At 44.0% G+C, this 15,468-nt stretch overlaps 1 protein-coding gene across 1 annotated transcript; it reads right to left on the bottom strand.

The window, feature by feature from the left end:
* Nucleotides 1-2,519: 2,519 nt before the first annotated feature.
* LOC141055770 (histone H2A.Z-like) lies at nucleotides 2,520-3,165 on the bottom strand. The gene has a single exon (XM_073552468.1). The coding sequence runs from the start codon at nucleotides 3,145-3,147 to the stop codon at nucleotides 2,761-2,763; it is 387 nt and encodes a 128-aa protein (XP_073408569.1). The 5' UTR covers nucleotides 3,148-3,165; the 3' UTR covers nucleotides 2,520-2,760.
* Between the last annotated feature and the right edge of the window lie 12,303 nt (nucleotides 3,166-15,468).

Below are 15,468 nucleotides of genomic sequence, written 5' to 3' on the forward strand. Positions count from 1 at the left end.
TATCTAAAGAAGAATATAATGCTGTCTGCAGAACCTGCAGGGCACAAATCAGATTATCTAAAGCTGACAATGAATTGAGGCTTGCAAGAGATGTCAAAAGCAATAATAAAGGATTTTGGGGATATGTCAAAAGTAAAAGAAAAGTCAAAGATGCTATAGGATTTTTACAGGATGAAAATGATGAAATGGTAAGACAGGATGATGAGAAGGCCGAACTTTTAAATTCCTATTTTGCATCTGTTTTCTCTCAGAAAGGAAATGTAAAATCAACTGTTCTTCACTGTCCTATTAAGGGAATAGAAGAATCCAGGATATCTATAAACAGAAAGATAGTGAGGAAACACTTAGCTAACCTAAATTAATTCAAGTCTTCAGGTCCAGATGAATTACACCCCAGAGTACTGAAGGAGATAGCAGAAGACATTTTTGAACCCCTCTCCATAATCTTTGAAAATTCTTGGAGAACAGGTGAAGTCCCAGAAGACTGGAGAAGAGCAAATGTTGTTCCTATCTTTAAAAAGGGGAAGAAGGTGGACCCAGGCAACTATAGGCCGGTGAGTCTGACTTCAATACCAGGAAAGATCTTTGAACAAATTATTAAACAACATGTATGTCAGTACCTGGATAAGAATGAAGTGATTAAACAGAATCAGCATGGGTTTGTAACTAAAAAGTCAAGTCAGACTAACTTAATTTCCTTCTATGACGGAATCACTGATTGGGTGGATCAAGGAAATGCTGTAGATATAGTATATCTTGACTTCAGCAAAGCATTTGACAAAGTATCTCATACAATCCTTATTGAAAAAATGACTAAGTATGGAATGGACAAGGCAACTGTTAGGCGGATTCATAACTGGCTTAGTGATCGGACCCAAAGAGTGGTCGTAAATGGCTGCACATTCAGTTGGAAGAATGTCTCAAGTGGGGTACCACAGGGCTCTGTCCTGGGCCCTGTATTGTTCAACATCTTTATCAACGATTTAGATGAAGGAATTGAGGGTAAACTGATTAAATTTGCTGATGACACAAAGCTAGGAGGGATAGCTAATACTAGAGAAGAGAGAGAGAGGATTCAAAAAGATATAAATAAACTGGAGAAGTGGGCAGCAACTAACAAAATGGTTTTTAACAGGGAAAATGCAAAGTACTACATCTGGGCAATAAAAATGAAAAAAGCATATACAGAATGGGAGGAATAGGGCTAAGCAACAGCACATGTGAAAAAGACTTGGGTATACTAATAGATCACAGACTGAATATGAGTCAACGGTGTGATGCAGCAGCAAAAAAGGCAAATGCAATTCTAGGATGTATTAACAGAAGCATACAGTCTAGATCATGTGAAGTCATTATTGCCCTCTACTCCTCTTTGGTCAGACCTCATCTGGAATATTGTGTCCAGTTTTGGGCACCACATTTTAAAAAGACATCAACAAACTGGAGCAAGTTCAGAAAAGAGCGACCAGAATGGTGACCGGTCTGCAAACCCTGTCTTATGAGGAAAGGTTGCAGGATTTGGGAATGTTTAGTTTGCAAAAGAGAAGACTGAGAGGAGACTTAATAGCTGTCTACAAATATCTAAAGGGCTGTCACATTGTAGAAGGATCATCTTTATTCTCATTTGCACAAGGAAAGACTAGAAGCAATGGGATGAAACTGAATGGGAGGAGACACAGATTAGATAGTAGAAAAAACTTTTTGACAGTTAGAGTGATCAATGAGTGGAACAGGCTGCCACGAGAAGTGGTGAGTTCTCCTACAATGGAATTCTTCAAACAGAGGCTGGACAGACATCTGACTGGGATGATTTAGCGAATCCTGCTTTGAGCAGGGGGTTGGTCCAGATGGCCCAGGAGGTCCCTTCCAACTCTACGATTCTATGATTCTATGATTGGTGCAGGAGCTATTTTGTCCAAAAAAGATCTGGTGACTTCTAAAATGAATCCCTGTGCCTTCTTTTCTCGAAAATTCTCCCCATCTGAACGTAACTATGACGTGGGGAATCGGGAATTGTTGGACATAGTAACATAGTAACATAGTAACATAGTAATTAAGGTTGAAGGGAGACTTTAAGTCCATCTAGTTCAACCCATATCCTATCCTAACTTGCCCTAACATGTTGATCCAGAGGAAGGCAAAAAAACCCCATGTGGCAACAGTAAGCTTCACATTGGGGAAAAAAATTCCTTCCCGACTCCACATACGGCAATCAGACTAGCTCCCTGGATCAACGCAATATTAAGGAGACTAGTGTATATACCCTGTAATATTATACTTTTCAAGAAAGGCATCCAGTCCCTTCTTAAATTTTAGTAGTGAATCACTCATTACAACATCATATGGCAGAGAGTTCCATAGTCTCACTGCTCTTACAGTAAAGAATCCGCGTCTGTGAGTATGCTTAAACCTTCTTTCCTCCAGACGTAGAGGATGCCCCCTTGTCCCCGTCACAGGTCTAAGAGTAAAAAGATCATTAGAAAGGTCTTTGTATTGTCCCCACATATATATCAAAAATTCACTAAACAATCATCATGGGAATTTAGCCTAGGGGGAAAATTCATGAAGACCTCACGTTTTATTCTCTAATCTTGATCCAGGGTCCACTGAAGTATGATGCCCAGCCGTTGCAATGCAGAACTGGCTTCTTTGAAGCCAAAACGTAAAACTGGTTACAGTCCAAATGTCGGGCTGTAACTTAGATGGGAACTCAAGCAAACTGCAGACTGGTCAAGTCCGCATCCATGTTTGATGGTTCAGTTAGACAGCATTCTGTTGTTCTTTCTTGCCAATCAAGGACTTGTGAATATGAGGAATGACACCACCACCAGCAATAGTAGCCTTAATGAGGGCATCCAGTTCTTCATCCCCTCTTATGGCGAGCTGCAAGTGACATGGTGTAATACGCTTCACTTTGAGATCTTTTGAAGCGTTTCCTGCCAATTCAAGTACCTCAGCAGTAAGATACTCCAGGATTGCTGCTGTGTAAACTGCAGCCGTTCCACCAACACGGCCATGATTGGTAGTTCTGTTTTTCAGAAGACGATGGATACGACCCACTGGAAACTGCAGTCCTGCTCTTGAAGAGCGAGTAACAGAAGTCGCTTTTGCTTTGCCAGAATCTTTACCAGCTTTGCCACCAGCCATGACTGGAGCTCACACGATCCACATGAAATGGGCATTTAAAGAAGGGAGACATTGGTTGGAGGGAGCTAGACATCAAGTTGTAGTCCTCACTGACCACAAGAATTTGATTTATCTTGAATCAGCCAAACGCTTGAATCCTAGACAGGCTAGGTGGGCCTTGTTTTTCACGCATCTTAATTTTGTGGTCTCTTTTCTTCTGGGCACTAAGAATGTTAAGGCAGACGCCCTTTCTAGGAGTTTCTTTGCGGATTCTCTTATTGTGACCGAGCCTACTGCCATTCTAGGTGAGGGGGTAGTTCTTTCCGCCATCTCGCCCGATTTGAGACGTGCCCTGGAGGAATTTCAGGACAAACCTGAGTGTTGCCCTATGGGAAAATTGTATGTTCCTGACCAGTGGAGAAAGAGAGTAATGTCTGAAATTCATTGCTCCATGTTGGCTGGTCATCCAGGTATTTTTGGTACCAGAGATTTGGTGAGTCTGTCTTTTTGGTGGCCTGCCTTATCTCATGATGTCAGGAATTTTTTGCAGTCCTGTGGGACTTGTTCTCGGTCTAAACCCTGTTCTCATTCTAGTGGGTTGTTGATGTCCCTGCCAGTGCCAAAGAGGCCATGGACCCATATCTCAATGGATTTTATTTCTGATCTTCCTTTCTCTCAGACAGGACTGTTATCTGGGTGATTTGTGATAGATTTTCTAAGATGATCCATCTTGTACCACTCCCAAAGTTGCCATCTTCTTCAGAGTTGGTGCCCTTGTTTTTACAACAGGTGGTTCGGTTGCATGGGATTCCTGAGAACATTGTGTCGGACAGAGGAGTCCAGTTTGTTTCCAGATTTTGGAGAACTTTTTGTTCTAATCTAGGAATTCAGTTATCTTTCTCTTCTGGGTTTCATCCTCAGACCAATGGGCAGACTGAGAGAACAAACCAGACTTTGGAGTCATATTTGAGATGTTTTATATCTGCTGATCAGGATGACTGGGTCTCATTTTTGCCCTTGGCCGAATTTGCGCTAAACAATAGAGCTTGTTCTGCCACTTTGATGTCTCCCGTTTTCTGTAAATTTGGGATTCATCGTCGATTTTCTTCAGGGCAAGTGGAATCTTCGACCTGCCCAAGTGTGGACACTACGGTAGAGAGAATGCAGCAGACTTGGGACCAAGTGGTGGATAAGTTGTCCCTCTCTAAGGAAAAAGCTCAACGGTTTTCCAACCGGCATAGGACCATTGGTCCCCGGTTTAAAGTGGGTAATATGGTTTGGTTGTCGTCAAAGAATATTCCTATGAAGGTTGCGTCTCCAAAGTTCAAGCCAAGATTCATTGGACCTTATAAGATTTTGGAGATTCTTAATCCTGTTTCTTTTCGATTGGCGCTTCCAGTTACGTTTAAGATCCATAACGTGTTTCATAAATCTCTGTTGAAGAGGTTTGTGGAGCCAGTAGTTCCTATGGCGGCACCTCCTGTCCCTGTATTGGTTAAAGGCAATGTGGAATATGAGGTAGAGAAAATATTGGATTCTCATTTGGCTAGACGGAGACTCCAGTACTTGGTCAAATGGAAGGGTTATGGCCAGGAGGATAATTCATGGGTCTCTGCCAAAAGAAAGGTTCGTGCTTTTCACCGGGCCCATCCTGATCGGCCTGGTGGCATGGATGAGGGTTCGGTGATCCCTCCTCAAGGGGGGGGTACTGTTGTGAATTCACTTTCTGGCCTACCTCTGGTTATTAGTGAACGTAGTGGAGCTGGCTATATTGACAGAGGGGTCGCGAGTTCTCTTTCCGGGCTCCCTCTGGTGGTTACAGGAGGTAGTGCAGCTGATCTAGTTAACAGAGGCCTGCCACCTGATAATGAGGAGGACAATTAGACATCTGGAGTTTCTGATTGGATTTAAGACAGCCGACTCCCTCTATCCCTGCTGGTGATTTTTTCCTGCCTCCTGAGGTTTTAGTTTCCAGCTCAGTACCTGCCTGCTCAAGCTAAGTGTTCTTTTGCTATTGTTCACATTTGATTTGGTTTTGTCTATTTCAGTTTTGTGTGGTCAGCCAGCCCCGGCTGGGGCTGTGCTGAATTTCCATCCTTATGTTACTGTTTGTGCCAGTTTGTTTTAGTCCCTTATTAGATTGGCCTCTCTTTGCTCTGCTTTCAGAATATATCAGAATGCTGATATAGTGGGCGAAGTCTGGTGACTTCAGTGTTTTTTCTATCAGACGTGTTGGGCATTTTTTGCAGGGTTTTTTGCGTGATTGCAGACAGTGTCTTTCCTTTCCTGTCCTGTCTAGTTAGTTTGGGCCCCATCGTTTGCTCAGCCTATTTTCCTACCTGCGTTTGTGTTTTCCTCTTGTCTCACCGACAATATATGTTTGGGGGCTATCTATTCCTTTGGGTCTGCTCTGGGGCAGTTTAGATTTCCCCTTTCTTGCTTTAGGCTTATTTAGCTCTCCAGCTGTGTCGAGGCATCTAGAATCATCGTAGGTACGCTCCATGGCTACTGCTAGTTGTGTGGTTAGGATCAGGGGTCTGCAATCTGCTTAGTTACCAACCTCTCTGGTTTTCTGTGGCTTAGCTTGGTCTTGCTTTCCTCCTCGGTGACCCAATCATAACAGGTATCTGTGTCACACACATCACATATCAGTGCGCTGAAAATTATGCCATTTCAGGCCTCCATTGATTTTTTTTGTTGTGTCTTAGCCTAGTTATTGACACCAGTTTGCTGGAAAAAAAATAAAGGACAGATATTTTAAAGTGGGGTATCTCCGTCACAGTCATCACATATCAGTGCGCTCAAAATTGTGCCATTTCATGCCTCCATTGAATTTCTTTTGCTGTGCCTTAGCCTAGTTATTGACACCAGTTTGCTGCAAAAAAAACAGGCCAGATATTTTAAAGTGGGGTATCTGTGTCACAGGCATCACATATCAGTGCGCTCAAAATTGTGTCATTTCAGGCCTCCATTTAATTTTTGTTTGCTGTGTCTTAGCCTAGTTATTGACACCAGGTTGCTTGAATAACAAAAACTTCAGGCCCGATATTTTAAAGTGGGGTATCTGCATCAAAGGCATCACATATCAGTGCGCTCAAAATTGTGCCATTTCAGGCCTCCATTTATTTTTTTTGCTGTGTCTTAGCCTAGTTATTGACACCAGTTTGCTGGGAAAAAATACAGGCCCGATATTTTAAAGTGGGGTATCTGTGTCACAGGCATCACATATCAGTGCGCTCAAAATTGTGCCATTTCAGGCCTCCATTGAATTTCTTTTGCTGTGTCTTAGCCTAGTTATTGACACCAGTTTGCTTGAAAAAAAAACAAAAAACCTACAGGCCCGATATTTTAAAGTGGGGTATCTGCGTCACAGGCATCACATATCAGTGCGCTCAAAATTATGCCATTTCAGGCCTCCATTGAATTTATTTTGCTGTGTTTTAGGCTAGTTATTGACACCAGTTTGCTGCAAAAAAAAAAATACAGGCCCGATATTTTAAAGTGGGGTATTGTTACATCACCTGCTGCCACGCTCCCCGCTGCTCCCGCTGTGCCGCTCGCAGCCGCGTCCTCTGCTCCGCCTCACGAACACCGGCGCGCTCTCCTCTCCCAGCGCGCTCCCGGAAGGCGCGCGCATCATCCTGCGTCCTCTCCTCCACCGCCGCTGCCGGCCTTCCGTGCCCGCCGGGTGCGCCTGCGCACTGCGCGCCACTAATCCTGCTTCCACTGCTCCACCTCCTGTCCCCTCCTGACTCGGAAGCGCTGCTTGCCGCCCTATATCTAGCAGTCCCGCCTCCTGCCCGGTGCCTGACTATCCATTGTGCCTAGCACGGCTTATTCAGGTCCCCTCTGCTCGGCACTTCTCCAGCCTAGCGCCTTGTCCTGTTTTCTCTGTGCCCAGTCTCCTCTTGTGATTGCTACCTCTGTTTTTCCCTAGTGTCTGCTTCGTCACCGGTCTCCAGCTCCCGCCGCAGGGTCTACCTCTGTCTGCCTGGATCCGTACCTGCCTAACCTAACCTTGTGGCTATCCCTGTTCTCTCCCTACTGTGTCCCCGGGTACCAGCTTCCGCGGCGATAGTCTCTCCGAGGCTTGCCCCAGACGCTCCCTGTATAGGGGGTGGTCCACTTGGCCAGCTCGCCTCGAGGAGGTTCGTCGTCGCGGTCCTGCGGGTTCACTTCCGGTTCCCCTCAGTTCTACAGCATAACAGGTATCTGTGTCACAGGCATCACATATCAGTAAGCTCAAAACTGTGCCAATTCAGGCCTGATTGAATTTTTTGGCTGTGTCTTAGCTTAGTTATTGATACCAGTTTGCTTGAAAAATAAAAACTACAGGACGTATATTTTAAAGTGGACATCTATGTCACAGGCATCACATATCAGTCCGCACAAAATTGTGTCATTTCAGGCCTCCATTGAATTATTTTTGCTGTGTCTTAGCCTAGTTATTGACACCAGTTTGCTTAAAAAAAAATTGTTACCTACAGGCCAGATATTTTAAACAGTGATTTTTCCTCACATGGATCACATATAACTTTGTTGCAAATTCAGCCATTTGAAGTGGACGTGGAAAATATTTTACTCCATTTAAAATGGGCAAGGTGCGTGGCAAGGAACAGGGAAGTGGACATGATGGTGATGGAGCATGCAGATGCCGAGGCCGAGATCATGGCAAGCTGAAATTGTGCCACAACAAACACCCACATTTTCTCGTCTGACCTTCCTGTTCCAATTACTAGGGGACTGCAGCAGCACACCACTATTGATCCCAGAGCAGTGTCAAAAGGTTGTTGGTTGGATAGCGGATACTACTTCCAGTCAATTTACCACCACCACCCTGTCTTCCACACAGTCAAGTCTGAGTAGCCGTGAGTCTGGACCAGATGTTCCTCACCCTGATATGCCTTCCTCCCACCATGTTGAGTGCCCAGAGACAACTGATCCCACACTTGGACACTCCGAAGAGCTGTTCACTTTTCCATTTATAGATTCAGGCCTCTCACCCGGTCCACTTGAAGTGTGTCGAGAGGAGATCGCATGTAGCGATGCCCAAATATTTGAACAGCCACATTCACACAAAGGCAACAGTGGGAAAGTGTCAGAAGAGGTGGATGATGAGACACAATTGCCAGAAAGTCAGGAGGAAGACCAGGGTGCAGAAGTGAAAGGCAAGGTGGTGGATGATATAGTAACTGACCCAAACTAGCAGTAGGACATGCAGAGTGAGGACAGCAGCACACAGGGGGAAGGAGGCGTAGCACCCCAACAAACAGAAAGAAGCAGTGTGGTGGCCGCTGACAGAAGGCGGGCAACCGTTCCCGGTAACGCCAACACGATGGAAGTTGCCAGTCCAACTGTCAGGTCTTCCAGAGTCTGGTTGTTTTTTAAAGACTCTGCCGATAACCCCAAACAGGCCATTTGCACCACCTGCCATGCCCACATCAGCAGGGGTAGCAAAACTACCTGCATGACCACCACCAGCATGATCAGGCACATGGCAGCAAAGCACCCGACTTTGTGCATCGAACCCCAGCGTCCAGGACCAGTGTCTATGGGTGATACCACTGCTTCTTCCACTGTTGTGCATGCAAGTCAATCCCCTATCCATGGTGCATGCGAAGATGCCTCCTGCCTTGCACCTGTCGTTGCACATACTCAACTAGCAACATCATCAAGCACATCCATGTCCTTGCTCCAGTGCAGTGTTCAGTTGTCCATACCCCAGTCCTTGGAACACAAGCGCAAATACTCATCCAACGCCCTACAGGCCACACTACTAAATTCACACATTTCTCGTCTGCTTGTCCTTGAAATGTTGCCTTTCAGGCTAATGGAGACAGAAGCTTTCTGCAAACTGATGCCGGCAGCCATCCCTCGGTACTCGGTCCCCATCCGCCACCATTTCTTTCTGTGTGCCATCCTCGCATTACACAAGCACGTGTCCCACAACATTAGCCGTGCTCTCAACAATGCTGTTACTGGGAAAGTCCATCTAACCACAGACACTTGGACAAGTGCTTCTGAGCAGGGATGGTACATTTCGCTGATGGCACACTGGGTTAACATAGTGAAAGCCGGGACTCATTCTGACCTTGAGATGGAACACGTCCTCCCAATGCTGAGGATTGTGGGCCCTATGTAAATCATAAGGTTGCTTTTACAATCTACAGCTCCTGCACCACGCACCACATCCTTCTGCTCCTCCTCTTCAGCCTCCATCTCCAGCACTGCAACACTGCCTCATTAATCTCCATAAGAATCTAACTAAGACTTGGTGGAACATAAAGAGCCTAGATGAATATGTAAAACTCGGTATTGTCCCTAGGGGACTCCGGATCAAGCTTTTTCCCGCCTGGGAAGCAGATCCTGATTTTAAGGCCACTTGGGAATCTGGTCTTTTAAAGTGCTCGTCCATTCTAATTGGTTTACTAATTGAACATGATCGTAAGCTCCTGACCAGGTTAAAAGAGGATATTCAAGATAAGGAGTCCCAGATGCAGTCTTTTGATGAAGCCACTCTTGTCAAGCCTTTTCAACTGCGTCTTAAAGACATTGTTAATAATTTTGAAACAGAGATTATCCAGAAAAAGAAGAAAAAGTTTTTCTGTGACAAGAGTGATTTTGAGAATAAACAAGTTTTCCAATGGACTCATCATGGAAATCGGAGATTTGTTAGATCAAACAACTTCAGAGCTAGGAATCAAAATTCTATGGTCTCCAATTTGGGGGCGGGTACTGGTGAATCCTCTATGAGTGATTTTTTATCATCGGGAACAAGCGACCCAGAAAGCATACCAGAAGGGGCCAGCGGAAACGTCCAAAACCTCAGAAAGAGGGGACGGCGACATCAGGTCTGGTCACCGACATACAAGAGGCAGCTGAGGCAGCCCAAGCAGAAATAGGAACATTTACAGATGTTGCAAGTATGGATCTTCTGTGTCATAAGGTGGGTGCTGCGAATACGACTACTGCAGATGGCAACTTACAAATAATCAACTTATCTAGTTATGTTTTGTCGGACATAGAGATATCTGTCTTATCAAAAGGTCTTTCCTTTGCCCCTATGGGAGCTTTGGATAAGTTCATTTTAACTAAGGACTTGTATCTTTTTTGCAGACAGCTTTCATTTAAAATGCTGTATCATCAACCGTCCATACTCGACTCTTTGCCGCAGGACGAGAGACAAGCCTTTAATGACCTTTTAGATTTGCTACAAGAAAATGAGAATCCAAAAAAAGTGTCTGATAAACTGTGGCATCTAACTTCACAAGCTACGCCGTCTTTTGCCTTGTTTCCCACTATTCAAATTTTCTATAATCTTGTTAGTAAGGATATTGCCAAATTGAACACTACTAGCTTACAAGGTGAGAATTTGGGAAAAAAGGAAAGATTAGCGGTTAATAAGCTTAAAGATAATCCCTCCTTTATAATTAAGGAAGCGGATAAAGGTGGGAACATAGTGTTATGGCCTATGGATATGTATTTGAAGGAGGCTAAACGCCAGCTTAACAACATCTCTTGTTACCAGGTCCTACCCTCTGACCCTACGAGTGTCTTTAAGAAAAAACTTGACCGGTTTCTTCTGTCTGCCAGACATAATGATATTTTGAGTAAAAAGGAACATACTTTTTTAACCACGCATCATCCTGTTGTCCCTACACTATATCTTCTCCCCAAGGTGCACAAATCCACCTTGGAGCCACCAGGTAGGCCCATTGTGGCTGGCATTGGCAGCCTGTTTGAGCGTCCTTGCATTTACTTAGATCATTTACTGCAACCATTTGTATTTTCTTTAGGTTCTTTTGTGCAGGATTCCTCTCATTTAATTCGACAACTTCAGGATTTATCAGTGCCACAGAACACTATTCTTGTGACAATGGATGTGGAATCCCTTTATACCTGCATTGGGTATACCTTGGGGATTGAAGCAGTTGCATATTTCTTCAATCAGCAATTTACAGATGATCGTCGCCATCATTCCTTTTTATTGGACTTATTGCACTTTGTGCTTTCTAATAACTATTTAATTTTTGATCGTGTTTTTTATAAACAAATTTCTGGTACTGCCATGGGGGCACGCTGTGCACCCTCGTATGTCAACCTCTTTCTGGGGTGGTGGGAGGAGACACAGGTGCGCCCCATGGCAGTTTTCCAAAATCACGTTTTTCATTGGTTCAGATATATCGATTATATTCTGATCCTTTGGACTGGCTCAAGGGCTGAGTGCCTATCCTTTGTGGACTCTCTTAATATTAACTCTCTCAACATATCTTTAACAGCTTTCATGTCAGAGGTATCAGTCGATTTTCTGGATTTGGAAATTATGAAAGTCGGTACTGAAATAAGGACCAAGCTTTTTCGTAAATCAACTGCGGCGAATAGTCTCCTTCATTTTTCAAGTTTCCATCCCTGGCACTTAAGGAAGAATATACCAAAGGGACAATTCTTACGGGTAAGGCGCAACTGCAGTAGCGACCAAGATTTTCGCAATGAGTCTAGGGAATTGTCTCGTCGCTTTAAGGATAGGGGGTACCCACGTAGGGTTATTTCCAAAGCCTTTCAGGATTCACTTGGGGGTGATAGGCTTTCTCTCTTACAACCCAAATCTCGGGGCACGGATAGGACCATCAATTTGATTACGCCGTATAATAATCAATGGCGTGAGATCTACAATGTGTTAGCTAAACATTGGGGGATTTTACTCAATGAACCCAAATTAAAACCATTCTTGTCTGACAAACCGAAAATGGTGGCTACGAGAGCAAAAAATCTCAAGGATTTTCTTACTACTAGCCATTTTAAGAAACCTACTTCCAGAATTGGCATAGGCCACCGATTAAGTGGCTCTTACCCTTGTGGGAATTGTACTATCTGTCCATTTATGATTGCCTCAGATTTGGTGACTCTTTCTGTCTTTCCAGGAGAAATTAAGTTGAAACATTATTCCAACTGTAAATCCAAGAATGTGATCTATGTTCTTATTTGTCCTTGTCCGAAGATCTATGTGGGTCAGACGGGCCAGGAATTGAGACGTAGAGTACAGCAGCATGTGTCTAACATCGATAAAGCCAAGACAGATCGTGAAAAGGGTAAGCCAATTTCCTCGGTGGCAAACCATTTCCTTGACTGTCATGCCAGCAGATGTTCCAACCTGCAAGTTTTAGTGGTGGATCAGGTTTTGGGTAATATACGTGGTGGCAATCTCACCAAAGAACTACTCCGAAGAGAGGCACGATGGATCTATAATTTGAGGAGTTCAGCTCCAGAAGGTCTCAATGAGGAACTTCTGTTTACTGGGTTTTATGGTTAATCCATGTTGTTTCCCTTGTTTTTAGGGTTATTTCGATCGTCGATCCTTCTGTTGCCATCCTGGGATTTTGGTTCTGCGCTGTGATGATTTTTCCAGTCAAGGACTTCTCTATTGGGATACTGAATCTGGATACATCCTTTTGGCCATCTGTTAGCTTCTTACCTATGAATTTGGCAGATTCCATCATTGGATAGCCACAACTGTGGGCTTGCCTGTTCCTGCTAAATCTATGTTGGACACCGACTAGCCCTTCTGCATCTGTGGGGCTTCTGTGGACTTTACTTTGAGTTTGATCCAATTTCAAATTAAGATATGACCTTCTTCATCCTGAGTTGTTTCTTCTCGTCGAGGATTTTAGGATATTAATTTCTCATGTCTTATTAGGCTTTGACTTCCGTGCCTTCATTTGGCACGGTACTGTTGATCTCAGCATTTTGTGAGTGTCATCTCTTATATACATATATTCTTTGAGATTGGTATATTTATGGTCATTTTTGGTATTCCATTATTCACAGCACCATGCCCTTTTAGAAAGGAACGTTAATGCTGGACCTGTATTTGCTATCTGCTTGTCCTTATTTGTGCACTTGGTGTACAATTAACGGTAGTGTCTATCTTTGTATGTGTTCAGGTGGTTGATTGACATTTTGTGCTTCCACAAATGTTCTACAATCCACGTTTCTCAGCCTCTATATGGGTCAGTTTTGGTACCACCATGTTTGGGCAGTAACAATTTTTGTTGCCCACTTGGGTACATATAGGATGGCTGATTGGCACATGATGCATGCGCATAAATACTTTGAACATCGTTCACAATGTGCATGCTGGCTCTGATGGGGGATATGTAGTGGAAACAACAAAGGTCATATGGCACACGGGTATCTGTCTGTATCCTTAAAACAATTTATCCGTCCCCAGTCCTTTTGGTCTGGTGACTAATGGGCTAATGTTGAACTGCGCATGTGCTTTAAGTTGCGGTGCTTTCATCATTGTCTGGGGGGGGCCTTTAGAACTGCTTTGAATTTCTTTTTTGTATAAGATTATTTGTTTATTTAAAACAGCGAATATAACAGATGGTTGCCGCCGTATTGTGCCTGCGCATTTGTTTTTTGTTTTTTGTTTTCATTTTATGCCCATACTATACATCATCAATCTTATTTAAACAAGGAACAGACAGGATGGCGGCCGCATATTGCGCCTGCGCGTCAGTTTCCTATTGTGCCCACACTACACGTCGTCAACTTTATTAAAACAAGGGATAGACAAGATGGCCGTCGATACATCGCGCCTGCGCAGTAGTGTTCAATTGCGCTTTCATTAGGTGTCAGCAACTTTATTTCCATACTAAGAACGCTGACAAGATGGCCGCTGCCACGCCGTGCTCCCTTGCTTCATAGGTTGGTACTTTGATTGCTTATTAATTAATTATGTTTCTGTGTATATAATAACGATAATGCATGCACACCACTAGCGCTTCATCCTCCCTTGAGAAAGCCACACGTTACGAGCCGATACGCGTGGGGTGCGGTTCCCTCTTTGATTTACCCCGCAGGCTACTGGCTTCATTTGTTTTTGGGCTATTATTCCTTTTGACCGTCCATTGCTAACACTTCACCTCTGGATATGTAAGGGTTTCCCATTTCCCTTTCTCCAACTTAAAGGTTATTAATCCTTGAACAGCCTTAATATAATCTTTTGGCTGTTCTGAATTACTGGATTCCTTTGCTGCATGGTGCTGTGTTTAATGTGTTGCCCTTTTTGGGGCTTTTTCACAATATATGATCTATGCTCATATGTTGAGCGTCATAGATATTCTTTTATTTCTTTTTTGCCCAGTTGTCTGCTGCATTTATACCTAAATCAAATTGTTGTTTAATAGGGGTATCTTCTGTGGGAAAGTCACTTTTTCAGCATCATATGATTGTGACATGCTTCTTGTGTGTTTTTAAGTGTTTTTATCTTGCTGTGTTGTGTACATGCTCTCAATAAAATTTATACATGTTTTTCACTTTGACATTTTTGTACTGGAGTTCCCTTGTTGGATGTACCTCTTTTTCTTCTTTTTCATATACTGCCTCAGCCAAAGAGTAACAGGCTGTGCTGAAGCTAATATGTTTAGGTGACAAACTGCACAATGCTGAAGAGTTATGGACAGCTCTGAAAGAGCACGCAGATCTGTGGATGACATCGCTGAACCTACAGTCAGGCATGGTCTTGTGTGACCATGGCTAGAACCTGGTGGCAGCTCTGAGGCAGGGCAACTTCACACATGTACAATGTCTGGCCCATGTGCTTAACCTCACTGTTCAACGGTTTCTCAAAAGCTACCCGGAGCTGCCAGATCTGCTTGTCAAAGTATGCCGCCTCTGTGCCCATTTTAGAAAGTCAGCAACATCTTCTGCCACGCTTGCCGTGCTTCAACAGCATTTGCAGCTGCTGACTGCACCGACTGTTGTGTGATGCCCCCATGCATTGCAACTCTTCACTGCATATGTTGGAAAGGATTTGGGAGCAGAAGAGAGCAGTTGTTGACTACCAGCATCAACAAGCCTGTCGGTATTCAGTTCAGACTCCACACGTAAGACCTCATGAGCGGACATAGATGTCAGACATATGTACCATCCTCCAAAACTTTAAGGACTCCACCAAGATGTTGAGTGGCGATAACACCATAATTAGTATCACCATCCCGCTTCTCTATGTTCTGAAATGCTCTCTGCTCACAATCAAAGAGGATGCACTGCAGGCAGAGCATGATGAGATGGAGCAAGGAACCATACAGGGTGATTACACACAGCCCAGCCTCATTTCATCCCAACGTGCCTTGGGTGATAATGAGGAAGAGGAGGAGGAGGAGGAAGAACAGGAGCTAGTTTCATGAGCTATCGACGGTACTACAAGCACAACTGTCATACTGTCTGTTCAGTGTGGATGGCCTGAGGACAGGGAGGAGAGCATGGTCAGTCGTCCTCTTGATGAGGAGGCAGAAATCTTGTCTGTTAGCAGTCTGGCATGCATGGTTGAGTTTATGT

This window comes from Dendrobates tinctorius, unplaced genomic scaffold, assembly GCF_039654945.1.
Source record: "Dendrobates tinctorius isolate UK_male_01 unplaced genomic scaffold, ASM3965494v1 ptg000191l, whole genome shotgun sequence".
In the NCBI taxonomy this organism is placed as follows: domain Eukaryota; kingdom Metazoa; phylum Chordata; class Amphibia; order Anura; family Dendrobatidae; genus Dendrobates; species Dendrobates tinctorius.